Source organism: Scardinius erythrophthalmus, assembly GCF_964197995.2.
Source record: "Scardinius erythrophthalmus genome assembly, chromosome: 17".
Taxonomy (NCBI): Eukaryota; Metazoa; Chordata; class Actinopteri; order Cypriniformes; family Leuciscidae; genus Scardinius; species Scardinius erythrophthalmus.
Window position 1 is genome coordinate 15,875,106 of NC_138237.1, and position 27,924 is coordinate 15,903,029.

General features: G+C 37.1%; 1 protein-coding gene across 1 annotated transcript; it reads left to right on the forward strand.

Annotated features, from left to right (window-relative positions):
* On the forward strand, positions 1-27,574 carry LOC308705209 (transmembrane protein 132D; the record flags this gene model as incomplete). Its single annotated transcript, XM_081390104.1, has 9 exons — positions 1-43; positions 3,421-4,294; positions 13,238-13,384; positions 15,738-15,912; positions 18,015-18,158; positions 22,752-22,957; positions 24,079-24,349; positions 24,548-24,739; positions 26,156-27,574. 9 exons carry the CDS (start codon positions 1-3, stop codon positions 27,572-27,574), a joined length of 3,471 nt encoding a protein of 1,156 aa, XP_081246230.1.
* Positions 27,575-27,924: the final 350 nt, after the last annotated feature.

Sequence of the window (27,924 nt, forward strand, 5' to 3'; positions counted from 1 at the left end):
ATGTTGGTGATGGTTATAGCGTTGTGCCTATCCTGTGCAGAAGGTAAGACCTTTCACATCGTCATTTCTTGCTGCTGGACATTTCTACATAATTTCATATACTATCCTGTATCAGACTATCTAGGTAGAGATGGACTTTATTACAGTTGTTCGGCCACAGATAGCCATGTCTTCTAATTTATCATGGATGATTTCAAAATCTGTGAGAGTATGAAAGACCTCTGAATAAGTTTGCATTAATATCAGTTATTTGCATATTTTAATTGCAGCCTGAATTGTGAACTTTATTGGAGGTAACTTTTTGTAAGTGCACTTCAGCAAGCACCAGCTGAGCACATTAATATAAATGTTACTTAAGCTTCATGGCTATAAATATTACTTTGCATAAGAAGTAAATATGGATTTAATTACAATTTGCTTATATAATTAACTGCATAATGCAAATAGCTGCTTAGTTATTACTTTAAGTGGATTATTTTATAGTGGAATTCAGACTTTATCACAGTTGTTTTGAAGTCTGCGCCATGGTTTTTAATAGTGAAACTGAGAGTAGGGAATTTTTCTTCAATTGTCTTGATTTACATTGAATAAACCCCTACTTGGAAAGCTCCTAATTTGAAAATGATATGCTGTTGAGTTTTTAGTAATGCCAAAAGCAGCAATTTAGAAATGAGAGAGTCTGACAAATAGGCTTGTCATCAGTGCAGAGGCTCAGTCCTAGTTTGAGTTGTGCAAACGCAGTCATGTTTGGCCTAATGTTCTTAGACACTGCACTGACACTAGTCCTTTTCCCCCCTCGGGCTCAGCCATTAACCTACTTTGAAACACCACTTTCACACATGAGATTCCATGAGAGTCTGATATTGTTGTTTATTTGACTTTTATTTTTTTCTATACAAGTCAGTTAATTGGATGACAGTAGGATGATTTATCACATGGATTAATGCTGAAACAAGAAATTTACCAGTAGGTTATTTATTTATTTACCAAACTTTATTGTCAGTTAGATTTGTGATAGTTACCTAAAACATAAATGAAGGTAGATTTGACTACTGATAGAAGTGAGGGGTTGGTTATCTATAAATTCATACTGTATTTTTTTCATCCCAATGATCTGCTCTAAGAACTATACATCATGAACCATGTTTAAATGTCTCTGCTCAGTGTTTTTATTCTTATTTATATATGTGACCCTGGATCACAAAACCAGTCACATGTCGCATGGGTATATTTGTGGCAATTGCCAACAATACATTGTATGGGTCAAAATGATACATTTTTCTTTTCTGCCAAAAATCTTTAGGATATTAAGTAAAGATCATGTTCCATGAAGATATTTTGTAAATTTCCTACCGTAAATATATAAAACATTTATTTTTGTGAGTGAAAACAGCACAATCGCAAACATAAATTGAGAATTTTAGAGGTGATTTTCTCAATGTTTAGATTATGTTGCACCCTCAGATTCCAGATTTTCTAATAGTTGTATCTCGGACAAATATTGTCCTATCCTTACAAACCATACATCAATTGAAAGCGTATTTGTTCAGCTTTCAGATGATGTATAAATCTCAATTCAAAAAATGTACCCATGTGACTGGTTTTGTGGTCCAGGGTCACATATGTCCTTTTTTTAATTGGAAGTTGACAACCTTCAAGTGTCATCCTGGGAGTTATGCATGGGAGCTTTTATACAAGTGCAAACATTTTTTCACAATCTCTGGTTACCCCTTTGTCAGTCATTAGTCATTTTTGTCACTTTTATTTAGATATAAATAAATATGTTCTAGTTTATTATATTACTATATATATATATATAGCGTACCGTCTCTTCTAGCTTTTAGAGTGTAAAACAGTAATGGCTATACTACAAAATCAGGTCTCTGACACGATATGTGCTGTGACAGATGGGTTTGACTCTGCTATGCTCAGATTAAGAGAAAACAGAGTGTGAAAAATCAAATCAATCAAAAATTTAATCAAAAAACCCTGAAGCCTTTTTCTCAGATTAAGTGTTATCGTAGTTAACACTAGCCTCTAGTTGGATACCCTATATAATGGAAACACAATATGTGCATTATTTCAGCAGAATATATTTAAATACATACAAATATAATCAAGGTTTTCTCAAATTTTTGAAATAAAAAAAATTGATTTGTTGTTGCTCCACTAAAAAGATTTTCTTTTAAGAATAGCAATCAAATTTGCGTATGACACAAAGACCAGCATTTGACAAGCTCCTCCAAAAACGCACAGCATGTCAAGATCAACCTTCAGCTTTTCAATGCTGCACTTTAGCAATCAGAAGGCAGTGTAGCCCCGTCTGCCTGTCAAAAGGTAAAGGTTAAAGCATAAGCAAGATGAGTGATTTGACAAGCTGCTTGTCCGGACACACAGTACACCTGATCAGAGTGATGTTGACTATTTTTGCCTCCCCCTGCGTTGCTTTATTCCAAATCATCTCCAATAGGGGAAATGTTGTTTTTATTGCTATTGAAGTAACAAAAAAACATTTTGTGGGCTTGACATCTATGGAAATATTTTCTGAAAAGATTATAGACTAGCACACTGGGGAGAGGTTCAAACAGCAACAGAATGATAGGTTTTTGCTGACAGGTTTAGACCAATCGTTTTATATTTTTATTTTTTCACTCTGAATTTGAATGAGGGAGGAATGCCATATAGCAAATGACTTCTTCGAAATACAACTCTGCAATGTAGCAATTGCAAGATCACTGAGGTATAGCAGTCTAGAAACATAAAAAACATTTTGATAGCATATTTACCAAGCATAATATTATGTGAAAATAACCTTGCTTTTACAGTGTTTTTGAATGAAAGATTTTAAGAGTACAGATTCCTATAGAACAGTCATTCACAACCGGTGAATTCAAAAATGCATTTCAGATCTGTTTTGATAGAGTTGCAGATAGGAAGAAATGCAAATAATAAAATAATCATACAAAATAAGGATAGCAAAATAGATATGCTTTATTAACTCAAATGAGTATATTTTTTCATCTAAATTAGGCATATGCCAAAATTGACAGGTTGTGTGATTTGCCCTCATCCTCTAAAACCATGAAGAAAACTATGAAAGGTATAAGGTATGGCCTCAAACGCAATGGAGATAAACATGATTTGTGCCAACCAAAATGTTTTTGTGCAGAGAATTATTGGCAAAAAAAAAACATTGAAATTCATGTTGTATGATAAACAATTATAGTATTGGTGTTGGCGTCACTTGATGTCTAATCAGGTGTCTTAAACAAAACCAGTTTTAAACCACTTGAATACGCACTCTAGAGGCCAGTAGAGTCATGTGATGTGTACAACATTTACCATTAATAAATACCATTAATTCTTCATAAGTATGTATTTCTGTCAAGCTAATCTAATTTGATTCATTGTGTCCTCAAGGAATGAAGGTTGTGGAATTGTCAGATGACCCAAGTTCACTGTCCCCTCTCGCTGTTCTTCCAAGTGTGAACTATCAAATCATCAATGCAGACTATCTTCTTCTCAGAGAGACAAGTCAGGATGTAATGGACAACTCCAGCTTGCGGGCACAAAGGCAACCTTTCATCCTCACTGGACTGAATGGCCAGCCGGCAATCAATGTCAGCTATGGTCCCATGTCTTTGGAGCAGTCTCTACCACTGCATATGATCCACACTGGCCCCAGGATCCGACCGTTTATACTGGCCCGTCAAGTACGGTCATCTACACCTGCCTTGTATGTGTTGTTTTATGCGACCGGAAATAGGGATGATATAAGTGAGGGGCCGATCCAAAACGTCCCAGGGCAGAATGAAGTAGGGTACGTTTGTGTTACAGCATACGCCTTCTGGGAATCCAGGGAGGTCAAGGACAGCTGCTCCATCTCAGCAGATGGTGGCTTCTGCTTGGTGCACCTGAAGCCTGAGCCAGCGTGGTTCAACCCTGGAGGTGGCAGGTTGAGCTGGGAGCAGAGAGGTGATCAAAGAGGAAATGTTGCTGAACTTTACTATCAGATTAGACCCAGTCCCAGTGGACAGTGTGTCCCGCAAGAGAGCAAAATAAGAAGGGGTCCACAGCATGGTGACTTGGGACGGCAGATCTATGGAGCCTCCATGAAGAGGATTGGGACTGTAAACCTCCTGCGATCACCTCCAGGAAACCCCACGTTAATGCGCTTGCGTCTCGGAGGAGCCGTAATCATCCAGACATCCTCGAAACCACTGAAGACCACAGACACCGCCACTTTCTACGTATTCCTATCAAGTACATCACCTGTTGAACATTTCATACTCAGGTAGGTTTATTTCATCTTAATATCTGCCAATTTATTTAAAGGCATAGTCAACAAAAAACTTGTTGTTTGTTAGTTGATCTATCCCTCTAATGAGAATGGGTGCATGCATTTTAAAGTAAAGAAGATTATATATACAAAATAAAGCAAAAACAAATGTCCGGTAGATTTAACCTGACTTTCAGGCTATAATCATTTCACTGCTGCTATCTGGAATTCTGCCACAAATCTGTACACACAATGCAATGTAAAGAAATTGGATTTACTCTGTTCAGGATTATATGGTTTTCGCAGAAGGCACAACAAATGTCAACTGTTTTCCTGGAAGAGACTTTGGGTCAGATGAAGATGAGATGCATTGGGGATTGAGATGTCCCATTTGGAATAGAAGTGTGGCACAGTGCCAACAGATGTGTCAAACGCCCAAGACGCTTAGCTCGAATTTAACAAGTATGCAACACTACAGTCATGCCAGTTTATAGCCGGCAGAATGTAACGGCCCCACTCAGTATACAGATTACCCAAATGTAATAACCTTGTGCCGGCTCAATTCACTTTTCCAACTGGAGGAGTTTCAAAGGCACTCTTCCATAAATGGCAAAATAATGGGGAAATTATTTGGCTGCATTCATTTCTTAACATTGCATTGTTTGTGTGGCTTCTCTCCCCATAAATAATGCATCAACTTAATGGAGCAAGAAAACAAATACCTAATAACTACTTGAGTCCTTTGGGCAGAAGTGAACATATTACAGCGAGAGCTCTATCGTACCAAAACACACTGCAATCAAATTTTCCTAAGTCTAACCCCACATCAATGGAGAAAGAACAAATAAATGAGTGAAATTGCTTTTACAGGCAGTTTTTCTTGACCAAAGGTATTTTTCTTTTTCTTAGAAGTTTGTTTGCATTTGTTTTGAAGGCAAATTAAACTGTGGGGAAGCATTTTCCTCAAGAACTGATGAGGTAAATTGTATTCTGACCCATATTGTAAGGCACTTGTCCAAATAGAGTAGTTGAATTTAGATTTTCTTTAGACAATATGGTTAGACTGATTTGATACTTGGGGTGCTTTCACACTTTGTTCAATTGCCTGGTCTGAACTCGAGTTTGATTGCTCCCCCTCCCCCTGTCCCTGCTGGATTGTGTTCACATTATATTATTTGGGTCCGAACTGAACATGGTGTGTTTGCATGGTCAAAGCAGCAGCTCTTTACCCCTGTTGCATGGTAATGACAATGCGGGAGAAGGCGGCAAAATGCATAGCATTGCTCACCTCACATTTATATTTTGGCTTTGCAAACCTTTGGCTTTGCATAATGGTATTTGCGTCAATCTGCCATGAATGTACTGCAAATATTCTAAAGAACGCTGGAGTCCATTTCTGCTAAAGGCGAGCACATATACATTCTCTCTGCTTGCAGTGCGTCAGTCACGCTTTTCAGGAAAATGAGTGAGACGCACACAAACACAATTTTATTGAATCAGACGTCATCAATAGAGGTTCACATCAACAGCAAACTGTACCGGAGTTCACATGAACCTTTTTGATGCGGACTTGGGAACAGTTCGTGGGTGTTCACTCGAATTCGGAAATCATCCATACTCTGGCCAAAAGTTCGAGTGTGAAATCTCCCTTTGAATTGTGCTGGTTATTTTGGGTAGTTGAGAAATCCTACTTCTGAGATATACATTTGACCGGCAGCTGAGCCCCATAGACCACCTGAGCCCCCAATATCCTTGCGGCTCTTCGCTCGGTTCTGATAGGGTTTACTTTGCCCCCGGCCTTGGCTCAAATGGACATTCGCTTTCAGTGTTAGCAGTAAAGTGAGGTAAAGGCTGGAATCCCGAAGAGATTGATTTTATCCGGGGAAAAATCTCTGCCCCACTTCACTACTCTCTCCAAGATTGAGTCCAGACCCCTGAGGTTATGATAGATAATCCACACTCTGATTGAAAATTAGTGAAGTCTTTAACCCTTCAGAGATTTTCTATCATTTTACCAGAAAGTTATTTCAACTGGAGGCTATCAGGACTACATAGTCTAGCTCAAACTTCCATCAGACATCACAAGTTATGGAGTGCCTTGTCCTGCAGCTCAACAAACAGGATTTCTAATACAAAAAAAAAAATAAAAACAAATGGGAAAATAACTTTTATTTACAATTATTTTACACCACACAGGATACACACAGTTATTTATTGTTGTTTATTAGAACAGTCTTTGTTCTATCAAAACTATTATATTCTATTTTAGTATATTCTGCTACTTAACAAATCATTAATCTATAAATAAAATATTTTTTAAAATAGAAAGATTGATTAATGAATGCAATGAAGTGGTTATTTTTCTGTTCTGCTTAATGTATTATTCATATATATATATATATATATATATATATATATATATATATATATATATATATATATATATATATATATATATATATATATATATAAATGTTTTGTTTCTACCATATATTTCAATAGACAAACTATTGACCCAAGCATTATGTAATATGTTTTATAAAATATTACCTAATAATGAATGTTATTATGAAATCGTTCTATTTCTATTCTGTTGTCTGCTCATTAAATTACATTTTCTAAATGTTTTGTTTTTCATTTTTGCATTAAAAATATGCATTCGTATTTCTTATAAAAATATTGCTCATTAATGAAAATTATTAAGTAAATGTAATCAAAATATATTTAACAAACTATTAATCTGTTATGCATTAGTTAATATTTGTATTATACTGAATTAATATTTCTTATTAATTAATATGAGGAAGTGATTCTATTCTACTGGTTAACAGATCATTAATGTACATTTATGTATTGTAGATAAATGTTTTGTTTCATTCATATATTTGAATAGACAACAAAATCTGCCATTCTATGAATCTGTTAAGCATTGCATTTCACATATAATATTACCTATTCTATTCTATTCTATTCTATTCTATTCTATTCTATTCTATTCTATTCTATTCTATTCTATTCTATTCTATTCTATTCTATTCTATTCTATTCTATTCTGTATATTATCCTGCAGGCAGCACCATGCAGCTCCACATCAATATTCGTCTGTCTTTGATTTTGTGTCAGAGATTTATTCCATCAAGATCCTCATTATAGATTTGACTGAATTCTTTTGTCACTCATGCATACAGTGTTTCTTTCCCTGGTGCTCTCTCTCTCTCTCTCTCTCTCTCTCTCTCTCTCTCTCTCTCTCTCTCTCTCTCTCTCTCTCTCTCTCTCTCTCTCTCTCTCTCTCTCTCTCTCTCTGTCTTTGTCTCTGTCTCTGTCTCTGTCTCTGTCTCTGTCTCTCTCTCTCTCTCTCTGTATTGCAGTTTCTTTGCAGTTCCCCCTTACTCTTATTTTCCTCTCAAGCTTTCATTGTTTCTCTTCATTTCCCTGGAATTAAAAATGTTTGGATTATCCAACCGAGGGCGTCATCTGTCTCTAAAAATTGCATGCCTGCCCTGAAGATGATGACAATACAAAATGGGTCAAGACAAACTCTGATCCCTCTTCCTTAAGTCCCAGGGGTTGATAGACTGACGCTATCCTAGAGATTTACATGCGACGTGAACTGATATCAGCAGTGATATCAAGTATTTCTGCTCAATACCAGATAAAAGCCCATCACATGACGTGTATTTATCGCACCATGCATTCTGTGAGATAATCAGTAACACTTTACAATAAGGTTCATTAGTTAACATTAGTTAATGTATTAATTAACATGAACTAACAATGAGCAATACATTTGTTACAGTATTTATTAATCTTTGTAAATATTAGTTAATAAAAATACAGCTGTTCATTGTTCAAGTTAGTTCACAGTGCATTAACTAATGTTAACAAATACAACTTCTGATTTGAATAATGTATTAGTAAATGTTGAAATTAATATGAACTAAGATTAATAAATGCTTAAGAAGTATTGTTCATTCTTAGTTCATGTTAACTAAGGTAGTTATCTAAGGAACCTTATTGTAAAGTGCTACCAAATAATCAGTTAAATGCACATCTGCATGTGTCAATAAACGCACAGGCTCATTGTGCACATTGCTAATGAATCATATCCGCTGCATGACAATCTGTTGTTTTTGAGGCAGAATTGAAGTGTGTGGCGTGAAACAGAAAGAAAAGAAATGGATGAGGGGTTGAGGAGAGATAATGCAGTGTGTCACGACGCTGTCAGCCGCTCTCATTCTACTTCTCCCACCGTGACCTGTTTCCTCTATGGCCCCACTTCCCGAGACGCCTGACTCCAGCACATGTCTGGGAGATTCTCACGTGGCAAGATTCCACGGTCTCTAAGTCCCATCAGTGGAGAGGAGGGACCGACGAACTGTCTGGCTGGTGGCTAAAGCCGAGAGATATGGGAAAAAAAAAACAGAGGAGAAAAGAAGCATTTGGCTCTGTCTTTAAACTGAATGGTGGACATGTGGTTGTGTTGGCCCAAGCCAAAGGAGAGAGAGAGATTAAATTCTCTAGAGCGGCAAACTCGCTCTACACCCTTGATGAATACAACATTGTTAAATGTGCAATCGCGCTTTCTGCAACAGAGATTGAGCCAAGATTTATAACTGGCAAGTGAAACAGGGAATTGAGAGCCGTGCCGGCTGACCTCAACCCGTGGTGTGCAGGTCTTACGAACAGGATTTATATCTCCTTCGACAACCATTAACGTGTTTGTTTATTTATTTTTTATATAAATGTGGCATGAGTCAGCAGGGCCGGCTCTAGCCCTTTGGTTGCCCTAGGCAAGATTGAGTTTTTGCGCCCCCCCCCCCCCCTTATTTATTCTTAAATAAGAAATAAGAATATTGATAAGTGTCAAGCCTTTATTTGTTATAATTTTGATGATTATGGATTACAGCTTATGAATACCCCAAATTCAAAATCACAGAAAATTAGAATTGATATGAATTGATATGTCATAAGCTGTAAGCCATAACAAAGTCTTGAAATATCTCACTTTGCATGTAATGAGTCTATATAATATATTAGTTTCACCTTATAAGTTGAATAATTGAAATAAATTAACTGAAAAATGAAAAATTAACTGAAAAATGATACACTAATAAATTGCACATACAAAAATGCTACAAAGAATGTTCATTGATGAACAAACAAAAATGCTCTAATAGTCACTCCAACACTTCAACAAGCAAATTATGACTTGAAGAATCAACTGTAAATTGTTTATACACAAATTCTACAAAGAATGTTCAAGGATATTTACCAAATTGGATTAATTTAAGCAAATTATGATTGCAATTACTGGTTTAACTATACCTTCTACAAACAAATGTGCTATTATGGATAATGTATGTACCACTACAAAATTAAAATATTAAGTTCTTTTAGTTCTATATTCTCAAATAATAAAATATTAATAGTTGTTTCTGCCATTTCTATTCACCTTCAAAGTAACTATAGCTAGCAAACTATAGCTTAGTGACAGCAATGAAACGTCCAATATTAGGTGATAGGCTACAATACTAAGTAGCCTAAATTTATTTCATTGGACACCTTAATAGCTAAGATGAGAAGACTTACTCTATACTGAGCTTTATTTTTTTATCTTCTTCCTTTCTCCGTTTTCGTCCCTGTGCACCAGAGGTTTAGACCGCTTCATTTTCGATCAACGCGCCAGCAGCTGAGCACTTCCCTAACGTAACGTAACGTAACGCAACCCTCCCGCCCCCCGCCAATCCAGAAATGGTCGACAAAAATCATAAATTCAATCTAATGATCAGGTTGACAAGTAATTAAACGTGTGGTTGAGGGGGCGCCCTTTGATCATGTTTAATAAACATGTTTTATTTCGCGTTTCGTTCTAATTTTATGATTAATATGGGAAGTAGATAGGGCGACACTAGAGTGCGTCCGCGCCCCCAACACATTTGTCGCCCTAGGCAACCGCCTAGTTCGCCTATAGCAATCGCCGGCCCTGTGAGTCAGGTTGAATGGAAAGGGATGTCAGTGCAGATGGGTTTGAGATGTGTTGATTTTCTGTCCATCAGAGAGGTGAAAGTTTTCCACCTCAACCTTTCAATGCGCAGGTCAGCCTTTTTTTCTTTCTTTTTTTTTTTAGGTACATAAAAAGGTGGATTGGCCTAATTTGAATCTGAAAGATAAGACTGATTAGGTCTAACTAATTTCTAGTCTTAACTTAGTGGCTATATTTATGCAACTGGCCCCTGGTCGAGTTTGTACAGCATCTTATCCAGAAGTAATAAATTCAGATTTTTTTGATAAATATCTTTTAAAAAACAAAGCCAAATATACAGGTCTGCTCGTGGATGTTGAGATTATTTGATAAATTGTGCTTCAAATCTTCAAAATTATGCTAATCTGGAACATTTTTGCAAATTGAATCCTCAAGAGTTCATTACACTACCGTTTCAAAGTTTGGATCAGTAAAGGTTTTTTATTTTTTTATTTTTTTTTACAGCGACAACCCCCTTGACCTGCAAGACATTTCGATTTTTTTTTTAATGAAAACAATTAAACAGAGGCATCAGTAAACCTTTATAGAAAGTTTATTAACTCACATTTAAGTAAAGTCTGTAAAGTAAAAAATCTAATCTAAACATTTACAAAGTTATTCAACCCCCAAAAATCAAATTTTGTGCAGAATCTTTTATCCTTTATAACCTCCAATAAACACTGACTGTAAGTGCTTAGAAGCTTATGTCACCTCGCTGCAATCTTGGCCAATTCCTCGCTTGAAAAGGCTTCCAGATCACTGATAAGCTCTGGTTTTCACGTTACCACTGCTTTCTTCAAATTCCATCAAGACTGTACAGGCCACTTAAGAAAATTCTACGACTGATCCCTGAACCAAGCTTAAGTGGATGTATACTTTGAGATGGCTGTCCTGCAGGAAAGTCCATTGATCATCAAGCTTCAGTCTCTGCACAGAAGGCATCGCCATCTTTGCCAAAATGGCTTGATACTTCAGAGAATTCATGATGTCTTTCGTACAGTCAAGATTTCCACTACCTGCAAGATGGTGTTCTTCTGCTCATAAGCTTTGCCTTTTTTTTGCATCAGACATACTGCTGATCCAGGGGTCCAAAAAGTTCCAGTTTGGTCACATCACTCCATAAAACATTATTCCAAAACTCCACAGGTAGGCTATATCCAAATAAATTTCCGCATATTCAATTTGGCCTTTTATGTTCTTCTTGGTCCAGAGTGGCCTTCGGCAAGACGTCCCAACATGAAGGCCATGCTTGTCTAGTGTTCTTATACTCTGCATTGAAATGTTTTTTTCCTCCTGTCATCAGACCATCTTGCAAATCTTTGGCAGTAATTTGAGGGTTTTTCTCAGTTGCTCTGGTCAAACAGTTTATTCCCCTTAATGATATTGTGTTTTTCTTCTTCAACACCCACAAAGGTTTTCTGGTTCAACAAATTTTAAACTTGTGAATAAGGCTGCCAGTTGTGTCTCTAGGAACTTTTAGTGTTTTTGGAAGTCTTATTATTGCCATAGACTTTCTAATGTAATAAAACATAGCTTTTGTGAGAGCTCTTTTGACTTGGCCATATTTGCTACTCAGCTTAAGCACGTGCATGGGCTAAATTTATGTATATGTGTAACAGCACAAGCTACCTCAGTTTTGTTATAGAGTTTCCAAAGGCTTAATTGTGTTTCATACCAAAGAAATAATTGATTTCAAAACAGCAGCTTTGAATAGGGGTTGAATAATGATGACATAGCTGTATTACAAAAAAGCATATATATCTCAAAAGCATTACATTACATATTGACATTATCACTTTTAATTTGCCACTAATCTGTTATAAATGCAATTTAAAAAAAAATGGTATCTTTAAAATAGGGCTGTCAAAAGATTAATCGTGATTAATCGCATCCAAAATAAAAGTTTGTGTTTAAATAATATATGTGTGTGTACTGTGTATAATTAAATTTGTATATATAAATACACACACATGCTTGTATATATTTAAGAAAAATGTGTAATTTATATCTAAAAAATTTATATTTATATATAATATAAATTATATATAAATATATACAGTATATGTATGCAAATATTTCTTAAATATATACATGCATGTGTGTGTATTTATATATATATACAAAATAATTATACCGAGTACACACACATATATTATGTAAACAATTAATCTTTTGACAGCCCTACTTTAAAAAAAAGCTTACATTTGTACAATTATTACAGTCTCTGGGGGGTTGAACAATTTTGATTGCTACTGTATAAGGTTAGAAAATACTTTTTATTTCAAATAAATGGTGTTTTCATAAAAATCTGTTCAAAAAAAAATCACAGTTTTAAGTATTGATATATTAAGCAGCACAACTGTTTTCAACATTGATGATAATAAGAAATATTTCTTGAGCATTAAATCAGCATATTAGAATGATTTCTAAAGGATCATTTGACACTGAATACTGGAGTTATGATGCTGAAAATTCAGCTTTGCATCACATGAAGGAATTCCATTTTAAATAAATTAACATCTAAAACAGGTATTTCAAATTGTAATAATGTTTCACAATATTTTTGACCAAATAAATGCAGCCTTGTTGAGCGGAAGAGAGTTATTTTAAAAACATAAAAAAAATCGTATCAACCCCAAACATTTGAATAAATATGACTGTATTTTTGATAAAAAAAAAAAAAAAGATTCTTCTTACTGACCTTAAACTTGAATGGTGTTGTAACTGTACCTGTGTAAATGTAAACACAATTTCATTTCCGAGTTTTTGCCTAATGCAAGTTGTGTAGCACCAGCCAGTAAGATTGCAACTGACTATTTCATCCAGCTGTTTTAATTTTTGTGTGCAAAATGCTTCAGGCGTTCATTAAGCAGACTGTGGGCGTCTGAGACCTTTCCATTGATGTCATCCGTGTGTTTGTGTGTCCTTTCTCACAGAGCCACATCCAGAAAAGGCATGTCATTCAGCACAGCCAGACCCAGCGACGCACACCTGTGGGACATCACTCTGGAACCTGGGAGAGGAAGTGACACCCAAACCATCTCTGTGTCCTGCCAGAAGAAACGCACATTTGCTAGCAAAAGGCAAGCCCTCGCTGCATCACCCTCGTCGTTCTTAGAAACCACTCAGCCACAGACTCTCGCTAGCTCACATTTCAAAGGCATTTCATCGCTAAAAAGCTTTTTCTGCCCTTGCACATTGCCAGATGGGGTCTGTTTCCTCTGAAACTGTGAGAGTTAAGTGACAGATTGCAAAATTAGTTTTTGACAAAAAACCCCACTCTTCTAATTTCTTTCCCCCCTCATTGTTCAGGTACTAACAGATGTTCAGGCAACCTGTTCGCCTTTCGCAGGATTGTATTTTGAATGAAAATTAAAAACCTTCTCTTTCTGGTTAAAAAGGTTCAGTTTAACTGCGTTTAACCTGTACAGACACTTAGCTTCAGAGGAAAACTCGCCACATTGCGATTTCATGATTAATGTCACACATCAATTCTGTAACGTAGGTATTCATGTGGAAAGCGACTGGAAATAACTTCATAAAAATGTGATATCTTTTCATCACCTCAGCTGCTGGTATCCACAGAAAACGCACAACTCCTCCACTGTTATTAAGAAGAATGAGCTTTGAGTTCATATTACCTCTGTGTATCTAAGCAGGTGAGCGATTGGCTTGGATTTCATATAAAGAGTTCTGAGTGTTTTTGGATCCAATTCAAATGCGTCTTGAAAACTGTGAGCATCTTAAGAGCCTCCATCTGGGTGTCATATTTCTCTTGGTCTCATTGATTCTTGTTCGGTGTCCATGGCAATGGGTTGTCATTATTATTGCAGATTATAGTGTGTATCATGTACTATGCTATAGCAGCATACTGTATATGCATGTACTAGTTCTATAGATAGCATCTTGTAACAGACTGCACATTAAGAATTTGTTTTGTCAATATTGAAGTTCTCCGTCCGCCCTGACATTTATCGTAGATGGTTTCAGATTTACAGGAATCAAAAGGGATATCACTCTTATAAATACTTGATTTATTAGTTAATTTTATTCTTTTTAAAGACCCCATTCAATTGAAATTTTAAGTTTTATTCAATAAGTTTTATTCAATGTATGTTAACTTTGAAGTCATCTAATGTACTGAATTAAGTTGGCAAAATAATCTTGTTGCAGATTTCTCTCACGCTCAACAAGGCTGCATTTATTTGGTAAAAAATAGAGTAAAAACTGAAATATTTTGAAACATTATTACAATTTAAAATAACCGTTTGCAATATAGTTGAAAATAGAATGTAATTTATTCCTGTAATTGTAAAGCTGAATTTTTTTCAGCATCATTACTCGAGTCTTTAGTGTCACATGATCCCTCAGAAATCATTCTGATATGCTGATTTGGTGCATGCATTAATTTGTACTTGTAATCGTTTATAACATTATAAAAGTCTTTACTGTCACTTTTGATTATTTTAAAGGTATAGCGGAGGATCTTTCCAAATTTTAGATAAGACCCGCCCTCTCCACTTTTTGAAAAGTTTGATTGATTCACCAGAATGATTGACAATTAGGAGGACCAATAGTATAGGTTACCCACCAGGAAGTAAAACATCCTCCGCTATACCTTTAATGCATCCTTGATGAAAAAAAACAAAACATTTATTTTTTAAAGTTACTGACCCCAAAATTTGGAACAATAATGGTCTAAAATGATTGATAACTCATCTTGTGCTTATATTTGTCATTATTGTACAATCCTGCCTCACCTTCTCGTTTTAACAGGAAATTAGTACAGAATCAAAATCTCCTGAGCTAAATCCATTTCAATCGTTCACTGAATCTTGTGATTATATGATGTTGATTTTATCGTCTTTTACACTGTTTTGAAACTCTAATAGATCAAACCTTTTACAACATGGGCGTTGTCACCAGCTGCTCTTCAGCAAGCGGTATCTCCTGACTACTTTCTCCGGAGCCCTTATTTCCACGTTTTACATTGACCAACCCACTTTACTTTAATCATCTTTGGTGCATCAGTATGTTAGATCAGTTTAAAGACCAGCAAGTTCTGCAAGATTAGAACAGAGGTCTCCACATTAACTAGTGAAGAGTCGAATGGAGAGGATTCCACTGTGTTAGAAAACACAGTGTTGTGTTATATAAAAGCACTTTATCAAAGCAAATTCCAGCTGAAAGACCTGTTGTGAGATGAATCATGCTCCTGCGATGAACCTACTGATACTCTCATTAGAATGCTGAGTGTTTTAATGCTACTGAAGTGGATGAGATGCTCCATCTCTCCTGATAACTGATTGTGCTTTCATTATTAAGATTCCACACCATCCTCTTTGACTCAATATGTCTCTGTTGTCCCAAGAAGCGAATTTAAGCCAATTGTTGCAGAGATTGGGAACTGACTGTGTTCTGATGTTTTATTTACAGAGGTCTGCTGGAGGTCTTGCAACTTGACTTTGAGACGGAGGAGCAAAGTGACCAGTTAGAGAGCCAGATGATCACGTGGCGACTGGAGCTGCCTGGAAACATGATACGGGATGAAGGGACCATGAGGATTTACACTATTCAGAGAGACTATGTGGGAATAGCACCTCTGATCACGGTTGGGAATGTTTGTTTTTACCTTTGATCAACTTGTGTTATTACATGGAACCTTTTTAGAAATGATTGCATGGATCTCTCTATACAATGACAGTTTATAGTGCAGGATCAGTAGTTATACTGTAGAAAACCTGGAGTTATCTGGGATTAAATTTTCTGTTATACAGAAAAAACATAAATAGAAATATATATTTAGAAATAAATACACATTTTTTCTTTTTTACACAAACTATCATAGTCTGGAAAGATCTATGTAAAGTTATTTGAAAATTGTGAAGAAAAAAACTTGGAATGAAATGAGGGTGAATAAGTGAGAGAATTGTCATTTTTGGGACATTTTTAGCACATTTTTGTGAGGTCAACATTTTGTAAGGATGTCTGTGAAACGTGGACATGAAATCACATTGGTGTGACAAGTATTTGTCATGCTTTGTGTAAAATCCTTTGACTATAAAGCTACAATGACAGCCCTTATAAATGATTTATGTGTCTTTGTTCTGTCTGTGTGTTTTTGTGAGTGTGTACGTGTCGTGTATTAATTGTCCAGAGGCGCAGTGCCACTTCTTTCACCCTTTGATCTCTTCCTATCGTCACCCCTACAGTTGGTCAAACTACTGCAGAATGTACCCTAACGAAACTGACATTCGTTTTATGAGGACATGCACATAATTCCCAAAGCCATCCACATGCAGTCCTTAATTGCAAGTTCAACAGCATTCATTAAAATATAAAAATATAGCTTTTTTTAGACAAATAAAACCAAAAGAGATTGTGACTATTCAGTGATATCAAGCGTCCATTATACGGCTAGCTGCCAGACTGTTTACTGGAACGGTCTATTTCACAGCATGACCCCGTCTCTGAAATAACACCGCCATAAGAGTGTGGGATTTTGCCGGTAACTTTTCAAATCAAAGTCAGCATCTGTTGTGTTGCGTTTTGAGGATGCTTGTGGACATCTGTTGGGTCTAGAAGTTAAATCTACGCTCAAACCCAATCATCCTAGTGTGTTCGTCATCACAGTGGCGCACTGTAAGATAATCATTAGGGTATTAAACTCAGACAGAGCTTGTCTGATCCACGATTGTTGCCTTGACATTTTTGACCCGTTTAAGATTTTACTCACCACCAAAAGGAGATGAAGCTTATTAGATGATGAGAGTGCTTGTTTTTAGTATTAGCCTATTTATTTATTTTTAAAGTGCGTCCGATTTCTTCCATATGTACAAACTTCAGTGTTAATTAGGCACGGGGCACTATGAGATGTATTAGTGGCATAGACTGGTTTATATAATTTTTTTATTTGAGTTTTTTAGATGCTTTAATTAGTGTGCTGTTAAACAGTTTGCACAGTGAAACTCTCTCTTCAAATTTAACTCCTTTAAAGCACTATAGCCATACATATTCAGACGGACGTCTTTGGTCTTTGGTTGTATTCTGGACTCAACTGGGATTGTTTTTGCTGTCTAGTTGGGCCAGTGATTCTGACTTTTTTCTACCCTGACAACATTTTCTTGATCCCAACAACAAAAATGGTTTCCATTTTGTTTAGCAAAATATTTAGCAAAGTATTTGCTACAAATATTTATACATATTTTTATATTTTATATTTTCTTTTTGTTGTAAATATTACTTTTTATTTACAAACACAATTTCAGTAAACTGGAAATTATACATTATATAAAATAAAACCATAAATTCATGAACACTTTTGTTGGAAAACTACTGTATATGCCAAACATTACTGATTGGTATGTAGTTTTCATTCTATTTCATTTCATTTCATGATTCTTACATGTCATATTTTTGCATATTCAACAAAATCTCATATTTTAGATCATGTTGTTATGACAATTCAGCAGAATTTGAAACAACAGTGGGTTGTGGGTAACACTTTTTTTTGATGGTCCCTTTTAAACATTCTGTTGACTATAATTAGCGTTGCAATAAAAAATAAAAAATATGTAACCCAACAATGTAGAATACATGACAGATATCAAAATTTGGCAACTTTTTTTTTTTTCTGAACGTAATTTTTGAAAATGTAGTTTTGCACGTCTTTAGTGCTACAGTAATTGAGTGCTCTTTGTTGTGCTTTTCCAGGACACGGAGCTCCTCAACACAGCAGTGCTCACTGGTAAGAGGGTTTCTGTGCCTGTGAAAGTTTTGGGCGTTGAGGCTGATGGCTCCATCACGGACATCACTAACTCTTCTCGCTGCAGGTCTTCAGACCAGGATGTCCTGAAGGTAATGCATGTCAAGGTCAGGCCACTTTTGACAGCTTCAGCAATCTCACACACTGTGTGCTTCCTATTAGCAGCCTTACTGTGCTTCTGAATTACATGTGTATTAGAACTGGAAGAGCACAGAAGAGAGGGGTCAGTGGAGTCGGCTTAGATGGCCACCACTTCCTAGTTCATCACCAAAAAAGAGAAAACCAGTAAGGAGACAGACGTTGACCCGAAATCCCTCAGTGAACTTGTGTTTTTTACCCAAAGCACATCTGTGCTTCAGACACCTGTCTTTTTGCCCCTGCGTATTATGAAGTTCTTGAGCCCTTTTTTATTGCCAGGTCATTCTCTGGGGCAGTTCTTCTTAAGTGGTTTTGCCTCAGGAACAAGAACTTGTATTGTACACAATACTGAAATTGTTTATCATACAAAAGTAATCCAAAATCTCTGTACATTCAAAGAAATGTATTAAATGGCCCCTATTATGGATTTTTGAAAATGACCTTTCATGTAGTGTGTAACATAGCTCTAAATGAATGAAAACATCCTGCAAAGTTTTAAATCTAAAAGTGCACCGTATATAAAGTTATCTTTCAAAAGTAAGAGTCGACTCTGAGTCAATGAAATGAATTGTTTTTCAAACGAGTCATAAGCCTTTTCGTTGTGACGTCAAGATGAAACATTAGCATATTGCCCGCCCACTTATTGTGCGCGCAGACACCAGGGAAAACTTAAACGCCCTCAAACCGGCAGCTGATTCCTGTGGATACTAGCAACATATTGAGAAGATGCTGTGCTCTACAATGTGACGGTAAAGCCAGTTTTTTGTGCGCATGTGAAGAATCAGTGGTTAAAATTCATCTTTACCATGATATCACAGCAGTATAATCCTAAACTTTTGCTGTGTTCCCTTTATTTCACTGATGACTGCTTCTCAAATCTCGGAGTTCAGTGTAGGATTCGCAAACCGCTTGCTCTTTAAAGATGGTGTTCAAAATACTTAGTTTTGAGTTTTTTATTGTGTAGGTCTCCTGCTAACTGGCTAACTCACATTATCACTGTCTTACTTAAATACTTCTGCTAATCAGTTTGTTGGCCACTATTACCTACAACTGTGTCTATTAATGCAGATTGTGTGTCGTTCTCACTACTTTGAGGAAAGATTAAGCATGGAGCCAGATTTGTTTTACCAACGTTTATGTTACATCAGTCATTCACGCTAGAGCTCGGCTAATGTAATGCATACATGCACTGTTATTGATACAGTTTCCCCGTGTTCACTGCAATAAATTAGAAAAATACTCTGTATATAAATTAGTACAGGTAAAATAATCGGTTTGTTGATGAACATGCACTTGCTAATGCTGATGGTGAGGAATTACAGTTGCAACATCTCCTAATGTTCCTCAAACTGAGTAGTGTATCACCATGAAACGTCCTGCTTGAGTTGTCCTTGCGATGGAGATTCGGGTTGAAAAACGCGGTAAACAAATCACAACAGACTGAGCGGTCTGGCCAATCAGAGCAGAGTAGCTCGCGGAAAGGCGGGATTTAGAGAGATTCATTCATCTGACGAGTCGTTTGAGAATCATTGAAAATGTGGTGATGTGCAAATGTATATTATGAGGAGATTAAACAGATTAAACCGTTTTTTGACCTTTGATGCATGTAAATCTTTTGAAGGAGACTCCAAAACAACACTAGGAAACTTTAAAATAGCATAATAGGGGCACTTTAATATTACCATAATCTACATAGGCCCAACAATATGCAGAATTATCAGCATGACACAGGCTGAATAGGAAAGTTAACTAAATATCTTTTTTCACGGTTTCATTCTCTGTTACATTCTCTCTGTTTGTCCTTTTTGCAAGGGATCCCATATTTAATGTATTCTCTTTGACTTTGTTTGATTAAGTTTGAGTGGAGAACAAACCTCGCCAGATGAGAGCCTAAGCCTTAGTCGTAGCCTTAGCCCTCATTGAACTTGTTTTTTAAATTTTTTATTCTCATCTGTGCCCTCGATAACAGCCTTCTTTTTTGCATGCTTATAATGAAGAGTTTGAGCTCTTTTTTACTATTGCTGGATCATTCTCTGGAGTTTTTCCACCTAAAACACTGGCGCTTTCACTGTGAGTTTCTGAAGATATAAAAACGAATCTCCAGTGCCCCCATGAGCTTGTCTTTTCAGAGTTAAGCCTTAAAACATAAATGGAGGGACTCAATGACTTATTCATTGGTAAAAGACAGACAAGGAATGACTGCACACAAAGTCATGTGTCCTTATTACACATGCACACCTTAACTGCACCCACCCCATGAATAAATGAATTTGCCTTGAACACAAAGGGGATGTGCAGGAGTCTCTTTTGTTGTCTTGAAAAGATTTTTATGGCACAGAGTTCAGACCACGTGCCCTGTGGTTTATAAATTAGTCTTCGAAGTACTGGGGATGAATGAAACAGTGATGCAACAGTGCCCATAGATTTTCCTAATGAGACAGAACAATGTACACAGGGCCCATTACCTTATACCACACTGATGCTCATGTCTGCATTACCATAAAGCATCTTTATCTTTTTATATTTATTTACATTTATTCCTTTAGCAGGCGTTAGATGCCTCACCACAATAATTTATCCAGTAATATAAGACTCTGCAAGTTCTACAATACAACGTTCTAATATTAGGTGTCATGAGGCTTCAGGGAAACAATAAAGTGATTTTTTTTTTCTGACTGTAGAAGTTTTGGAGGGGAACATTGACTTGCAAAAATGTATTTCGTGATATAGGAAGCTATTGTCAGCTAGTGGAGAAACACAAAGAGAGCTGTGAACGTAAACCCATTTATTGAAGACAAATTTCTTGTTTAACTGTGAATGCTGGAAGCCCGGACAACTGAAGCTGTGCAGCATGCTCTTGCAGATTTTATAGGAGGCATCACGAAGCGCTCATAGCAAAGGAAAGCTGGTCAAAAATCACTAATGGCATCCAGATAAACCAAGGAATTGAGTCTAGTTGAATGTGGTGATGCACATTCATCACAACACCTTGTGATGACAAGGAACTCTAAGGATAGTTCACCCAAAAATTAACATTTTGTCATGATGGAGCTATTGAATTTGTTTCCTGAATACAGTAAATGAACTTAAAGGTCCCAAATTTCCTGGCTTTTTTCATGATAACAGAGGTCTATGGGTGTGTAAGTACCATATAAGTTACAAAACAGTCAATCCACAGACAAATGCACACAGCGTGCATAAAGTAGCTGTGCCTTTTCACGAGCCGTTGTGACTGCTTCGTCAATCAGGCACAGTTCAATGCCGGTTTTTCAAAGTAGCTAACGTTACTCATCAAAGATGCTGTAGCCCACATATTGTTCGGTTCGACCTCAAATTCGCAACCCGTAAATAAACTTCTTAAACATTTTATGTTACGTTATGGAGCCAGCATAATCTGAAAGTTTGTAAACGGATATGCAACACTAACTTGTTGCTGGCGTGTTGTTTTGTACAGTCTATGGTTGCCACAAGCTTTGATAGGAAAACGAACAACGTATTTTGTCTTGTTTCCAACAGATATTCAAATTTACAGACACCGGCCCTGTTGTTTTTATCGAGTTAAAGACGGTGAGATTGAGTTTACTCAGTCTCTGTGTCTTTTGTTTTGCCAACTGAAACGTACGTTTAGTGTAACTTAACGTTATTTCAAAAGTCTGAGTTTGTTTACAGACAGTTTAAATTAGCGTTAACGTTAAATCTGCCTGCAGCATTGATGTAATGGTAATTATAATACCGTCAACTTCCTAAAATAAAAGTCATTTTTTGACAAAAAGGATTTTTTTTTTCACAAGTCATCTCCCCATGATGCTTGCCACCTCTGGTAAAATCGCCCACATCCTTAGTTGAACAGATCATGCAATTCTACAGGCTGTTTTATTTTGCCTAAGTCAAAAGACAATGAGACAATTTTACATGCTTTTCAAGATGGCAGCTGCATCAAGAAGAAAGAAAATCTACTCAACCTATGAAGTTATTTTTCAACTTTTTTGTGTTTTCTGAGAAACCTGAAAAAATGACTTGGGCAATTATTTTAGGAAGGTGACGATACTCTTACAATAATGGCGAAAGTAAAAAAAAAAAAAAACACAACTTAAATTCCATTCTGAAACATACTTTTGTACACACGTTTGAGGAGGTGGTTGGTTGGATTAGGAGTCTGAGTCCGGCTCAAACATGCAAGGCCGGATAACATTTTTACTTTGCAATGTCCATCATTACAGGTGTTTTATTTACCTTACTTGTGAGTGAGCATCACCAAGCCACAGCAGGCTACAGCATATATGACCCTAGTTACCTGTGGTTGGCCTGGTCGTGCGTCACTCAGAAAACAACAGGCCAATCAGAAGAGAGGCTCATGAATATTAATTAGGCAGGCCAAAATCGACCTGTTCTTAGCAGAGCTCCTGAGAAAGGAGCTGTAAAAATGTATTAAGATGGTTTTTGGTACTTATACTGAAAATATATTTTCTTAAGGACATCAAAAATTAAAATAAAACTCCAGAAAAGTGTCAAATATGGGACCTTTAAAATGATATTTCCACACACAGGTGTCTGAGAAGTGTGATGCTGTGTATGTCAACGGCAAGGAGACGCGTGGGAGAGTTCGGGCGATGGTGAACTTCACCTACAGTTACCTGAGCACACAGCTGGAGGTGAGCGTGTGGATGCCTCGACTCCCCCTGCAGATGGAGATATCCGATCCAGAGCTCAGCCAAATCAAAGGCTGGAGAGTTCCTGTCACAGGGAACAAAAGGCAAGTGATGAGTATAATTCCAATCTGACACAATGTCCCAACAAACTTCATAAGGTTTACATAGTTGGTATTTTTTGTCAACATTTAACCATTTCAGAACCATTTAGCAGTTGATCAAATGTACAATAACATACATATACTGTATGTACATCTAAATACATTTAAATTGTGACAAATATTAGTAAGTAACATCAAATCTGTATCAAAGAATTTAATAAGTGAAATAAATATAAAAAGTAGTTCAGGAAGTAGTTTACTTTTATTTCCCCATAATAGTATGATTATAAATATTTGAGTGCAATTCCTATTTTGAATTATCTCAGATATTTAAAGCTTAAAACCCTGCTTTTTTATAGATGGATGGATGGATGGATGATAGATAGGTAAATGTATTTTCTTAAAAAAAGGGTTTAATTATTAACATTTATTTTGTTTATTGTGTTTTTTAATGTGTCATTTATATTGTGACTAGTTCTTGAATTTTGAGTTCTTTAATTGCGGTGTGATTTTTAGTTCCTCAAACTAGCTCAGAACTTTTATTTGATATTAATATTAATATTGGATGTTTCGCCTCATATGGACTTGTTCCACTTTAAAGCTGCTCTAAAGTGTTCTTATTAGAATAGAGAATGTTTTCCGCAGAGATATCCTGGCAGTTTTCATTATACCTTCATTGTAAGGTAGAGATGAGAGATTATTATAAATTGATTATAAATAATTATCAATAAATAAATATGGGTTATTTCCTTAAATTTGACAAATGTAAAAAAATAATAATATATTATTAAGATTTATTTTATTGTCTTTTGTTTTTGGTGTTGTTAATAGTTTTTTAATGCGTAATTTATATTGTGAATAGTTCTTGAATTTTGAATTCTTGAGTTGCGGTGGGATTTTTATTTTCTCATTTTCTTTTCTTTTTTTTTTTACTAGCACTTTTTTTCTGATTACTATAGAGAATGTTTTCCACAGAGATATCCTGGCACTTTTTTATGACATTGCAAAGACTTTCATTAGAGCGATTGCTGAGCCTAGTCAAATAGCAGATAGCAGGAAAAAATATATTGAGTGCAGGAGAGTGAGGGAAAGAGTTGTTCATCTTTTCTCTGCATGTTTCTCAGGGTGAGCTGGGACACAGAGGAAGAGGATGAGAGGAAGGGCCGAGGCTGCATGCTGCAGTATCAGCACAGTTTGATTCGAGTGCTTACGGTCTTCACCGCAGACTCGCCAGATCCAAGCAGCCCATCTCCCACATACTTCCTCGGCTCTGATTGGCAGGCGGATGTGACGCGGCTGGTGCGCTACTTTCTGAGAGTTGAGGATACGAGTGTTGCACGCCTGCAGGCAGGAAGTGTTCTGACAGGCAAGGCTGTGGGAGTCACCACTGTGCAGGTAATGCTGATAATGACAGAGCCGCCCGCTGCTGTCAGTGTTACACCATGCTCATTATTCATTAAGACAATAAAGTTTAGTGTGTGTTTATTATCAGTGACAATACAGACAGCTTGTAGATGAATTGCTTGTTTTTTTTTATTGTAAAACAAATAAATGTAATACGATGTCATGCTAGGTTTGGTTTCTGTTGTCCAGGTGATGTCTCCATTGTCCGACTCGGTTCTGGCTGAGAGGATGATCCGGGTTCTGGATGATAAAGTCAGTATAACAGAGCTGGGTGTGCAGCTGGTCTCTGGCCTTTCCCTGAACCTCCAGCTCAGCCCAGGAAGCAACAGGGCCATCGTTGCCAAGACAACTACACAGGAGATCATACACTACCCCAAGCAGGTAATTCATGTAGCTACATTGGCTGTCAATCTTATTAATGGAACTATATGCTGATCAATCAAAATACAAATAATTACATTTATATAAGAGTTGACAAGTAAAAATGTAATATAATAAGATGTCAATATATTGTTGTCTATCGTGTCTACACCAGACGCGAGTGACGCTACAAAAACACAACAAATTCCAGACGGTAACATGATGCCCCGCTTTATTTCTGACATACTTCTACTAAGAAGGACAAATTAATTTGCAACGGTCAATTTGTCGCTTCTAGTGACGGCTTCCGGTCGCGTCCGGTGTAGACACATTGTTAGGTATAAGGAACAAGAGAACATTTGGTTCAGCAATGCTCTAAATTCCTTTATATGACTGCTAGTCCCAGTGCCATGTCTGATTGGCATAACATGGTCCAATCAATATCAAACTATTAGTACTCAGCGAGAGGCCTCATTTGTCTTGTGATGGGCTTTGCAAGCAGTGCTCCTCAGGCAATGCATAATGTATTTCACCCGAGAATATAGGACAGTTCTGTGGCATTTGCTTATACTGTAGAAGCCAGAGAATTTCAATTAAAGTTCCAAGAGGTCCGGTCTGAATATTAAAAGATAAGATCAGATGTTTTATCAGGCTATTATTATTTTTACATTTAGATACATATGTAAGGCAGAAGGCCATACCGTATGGGGGTTCAGAGTTTTCCTGTTTTTATGCTTAAATTAAGTATCTACTAAAAACAAACAAACAATGTACATAATCAAAACATTCTCATCATGAGCAGAAAACCAAGTTAACTAGTAATTTCAAAGTTTTATTTGTCTTAAAAGAAATAAATAATGCTAAATGTTGATGGAAAAAAATATCTGTATATGATCAAAAGTCATATATGTATGACAGATAAAATAATTGTATTTGCTGCATTCTTATTTTCTTATTTTATAAAAATATTAGAGGATGTAGTGCCGATAGATCATTACCATAAACAACCTATATAATATGAAACATTTGCCCCAGTTGGAACCAATCCATGGTCTGGAACTGGACCACAGGCCGCTATTTGAGGACCCCTGGTATAAGTCAACAGCTCTGGGCTATTGTGCCACAGCTCGTTGCTGTAAATACTCTACACTGTGCACTGGTGGCTAAGCAAATTGAGTTTTGAACACAAGCACATAAATATTGATCCATTTGGATAAATGGACCTCCATGCATGGAGTTTTTTAGGCCATATACTACATCCTGCCAAAGGGCTACTTAATTTGAAGTGAACATGGTTGTGTCTCTGAGATACTGTGCAAGCTGTCATGCTAACTGGGAATTATTTCCAAGTTTACCAGCTTTGATGGTTTCAACTTTGATGAGCCTGTTCCAATTGTATGCAACGTTTAAGTAATATATTTTAACTTTATACAACAGGAGGCGGTGGTTGGCTGCTGGCTGAAGTTCAGTGATGGTTCCCAGACTCCTCTTGATCTGTACGATCCCAGTGGTTATTCTCTCACAATTTCTTCAGTGGACACAAGGGTAGCATCTGTGCGGAAGACACCGGGGTCTGTCTTTGTTGTGGTCGCTGAAGCCGAGGGACAAGGCTTACTGGTCAGAGCAGAGCTTGCTATCTGTGAGGCCTGTCAGAAATCCAAACGCAAGAGCAAACTAGCTGTGGGCGGAGGCATGGTGAAGGCGAAATTCCCGCCGGATGAACAGCTCGCAGGGACTGGCAAAAAAGAGAGCGACCAGGCCAATGATGAGAACAACTCCAAATTGGTCCTTACATCCGCTCTGAACATGCTTCAACACACCATTATCCAAGAGAGCTCCACAAGTGCGATCAAAACGGCGACCAAATCCAATCTTCAAGAAGCAATAGGAGGTGGCGTATCCACGATTAAGTCGATAAACACTATGGATAAAAATCTTATTACCAAGCCCGTCGCAGACAGAGCGCTAGTCACCATAAGCCCCAGAAGTCCAATAAAGAATGGATATGGAAACCTTCTTGAGAACCCCAACTTCCCGCTACCACCGGAGGAACCCAAGCGAGAACCACCCCTAGTGGAGAGCGATCTGATACAGATGTTTAGCGTGTTTACTGACATAGAGGTCTGCATCTACACACTAGTAGGACTAGTTTGCTTGGCCGTTATAAGCGTCTTGCTTCACTGTGCCACTAGCAGTGCGAGATCACGCAGCAAGAAGTCTCCGCTTCAGTGCCAGGGTCAATCCCAGCACAGACATCACTGGGTACGCCTGGGTACAGTTGCAGAGCAAAGCAGAGCTGCGCCGATTGCAACTACCTCCAAGCAGGACATGCAGGCTGCTGTGGAGATGCAAAGAGCCATTCAGATGCAGAATAGCAAAGGGCCGGAGATGAACCAGTCGAGGGAGATCCCAGCCATTGCAGGTGAGGAGAGAACTGCAACTCTGGGACGAAGGACCAACACACTTCCTCTAAAGCGGAATCCGATGGCTCATATGGCTCCAATGGCTGTCAGATCAGCCACCCTGCTGGCAAGGCCCGTTCGTAGCGAACCTCTACATTCTCCCACAAGTAAAAGGAATCAAGTCCAGTTCACAACCTTCGCTACTCTAGACATCAAAAATCTGGCTGCTCTCAAGAAGAGCGGCCAGAACTTCAGCTGGGACAGCCAACCGGCTGGAGGTTTTCAGGCTCCCAGTATCGGCCAGGGTGGGTTAAATGGCAAGACCGAAAGAGTCAATCATGTACATTTTTGCAGCCCAGTGGAAGTGTTCGGTCAGACACCGGAATCCACAGAGTCCAATGGCTTTCTTCCAGAAGGTCCATGGCCTGTGGCTACACCAGTGTCAAAAGTGTGACACAGGACAGGGTTGTTTATACAAAAGCTCTATTAGCCTCATTCATGAAACACAAGCATTCTGTGTAAATTGTCTAGAAATCCATTCTTACATAAATTGCTGCATTGAACTGAATACGACAGTTTATATGCGAATGTTTTATGAACAATTTAACACAGAAATGGTTTTTCACAAATAAGGTCCTGCTTATGTGTATGCGTTCTGAAAGGTTTCTCTAAATTTGATGTAAATATTTCTGCAAAGTTTTTACTTTCCTGCTTTTGTATATTTGTATTATTATTAAAATCATTAGAAACAGATCACAACCAATATAAAAAAAAATATATATATATAATATAAAACTGCTGATA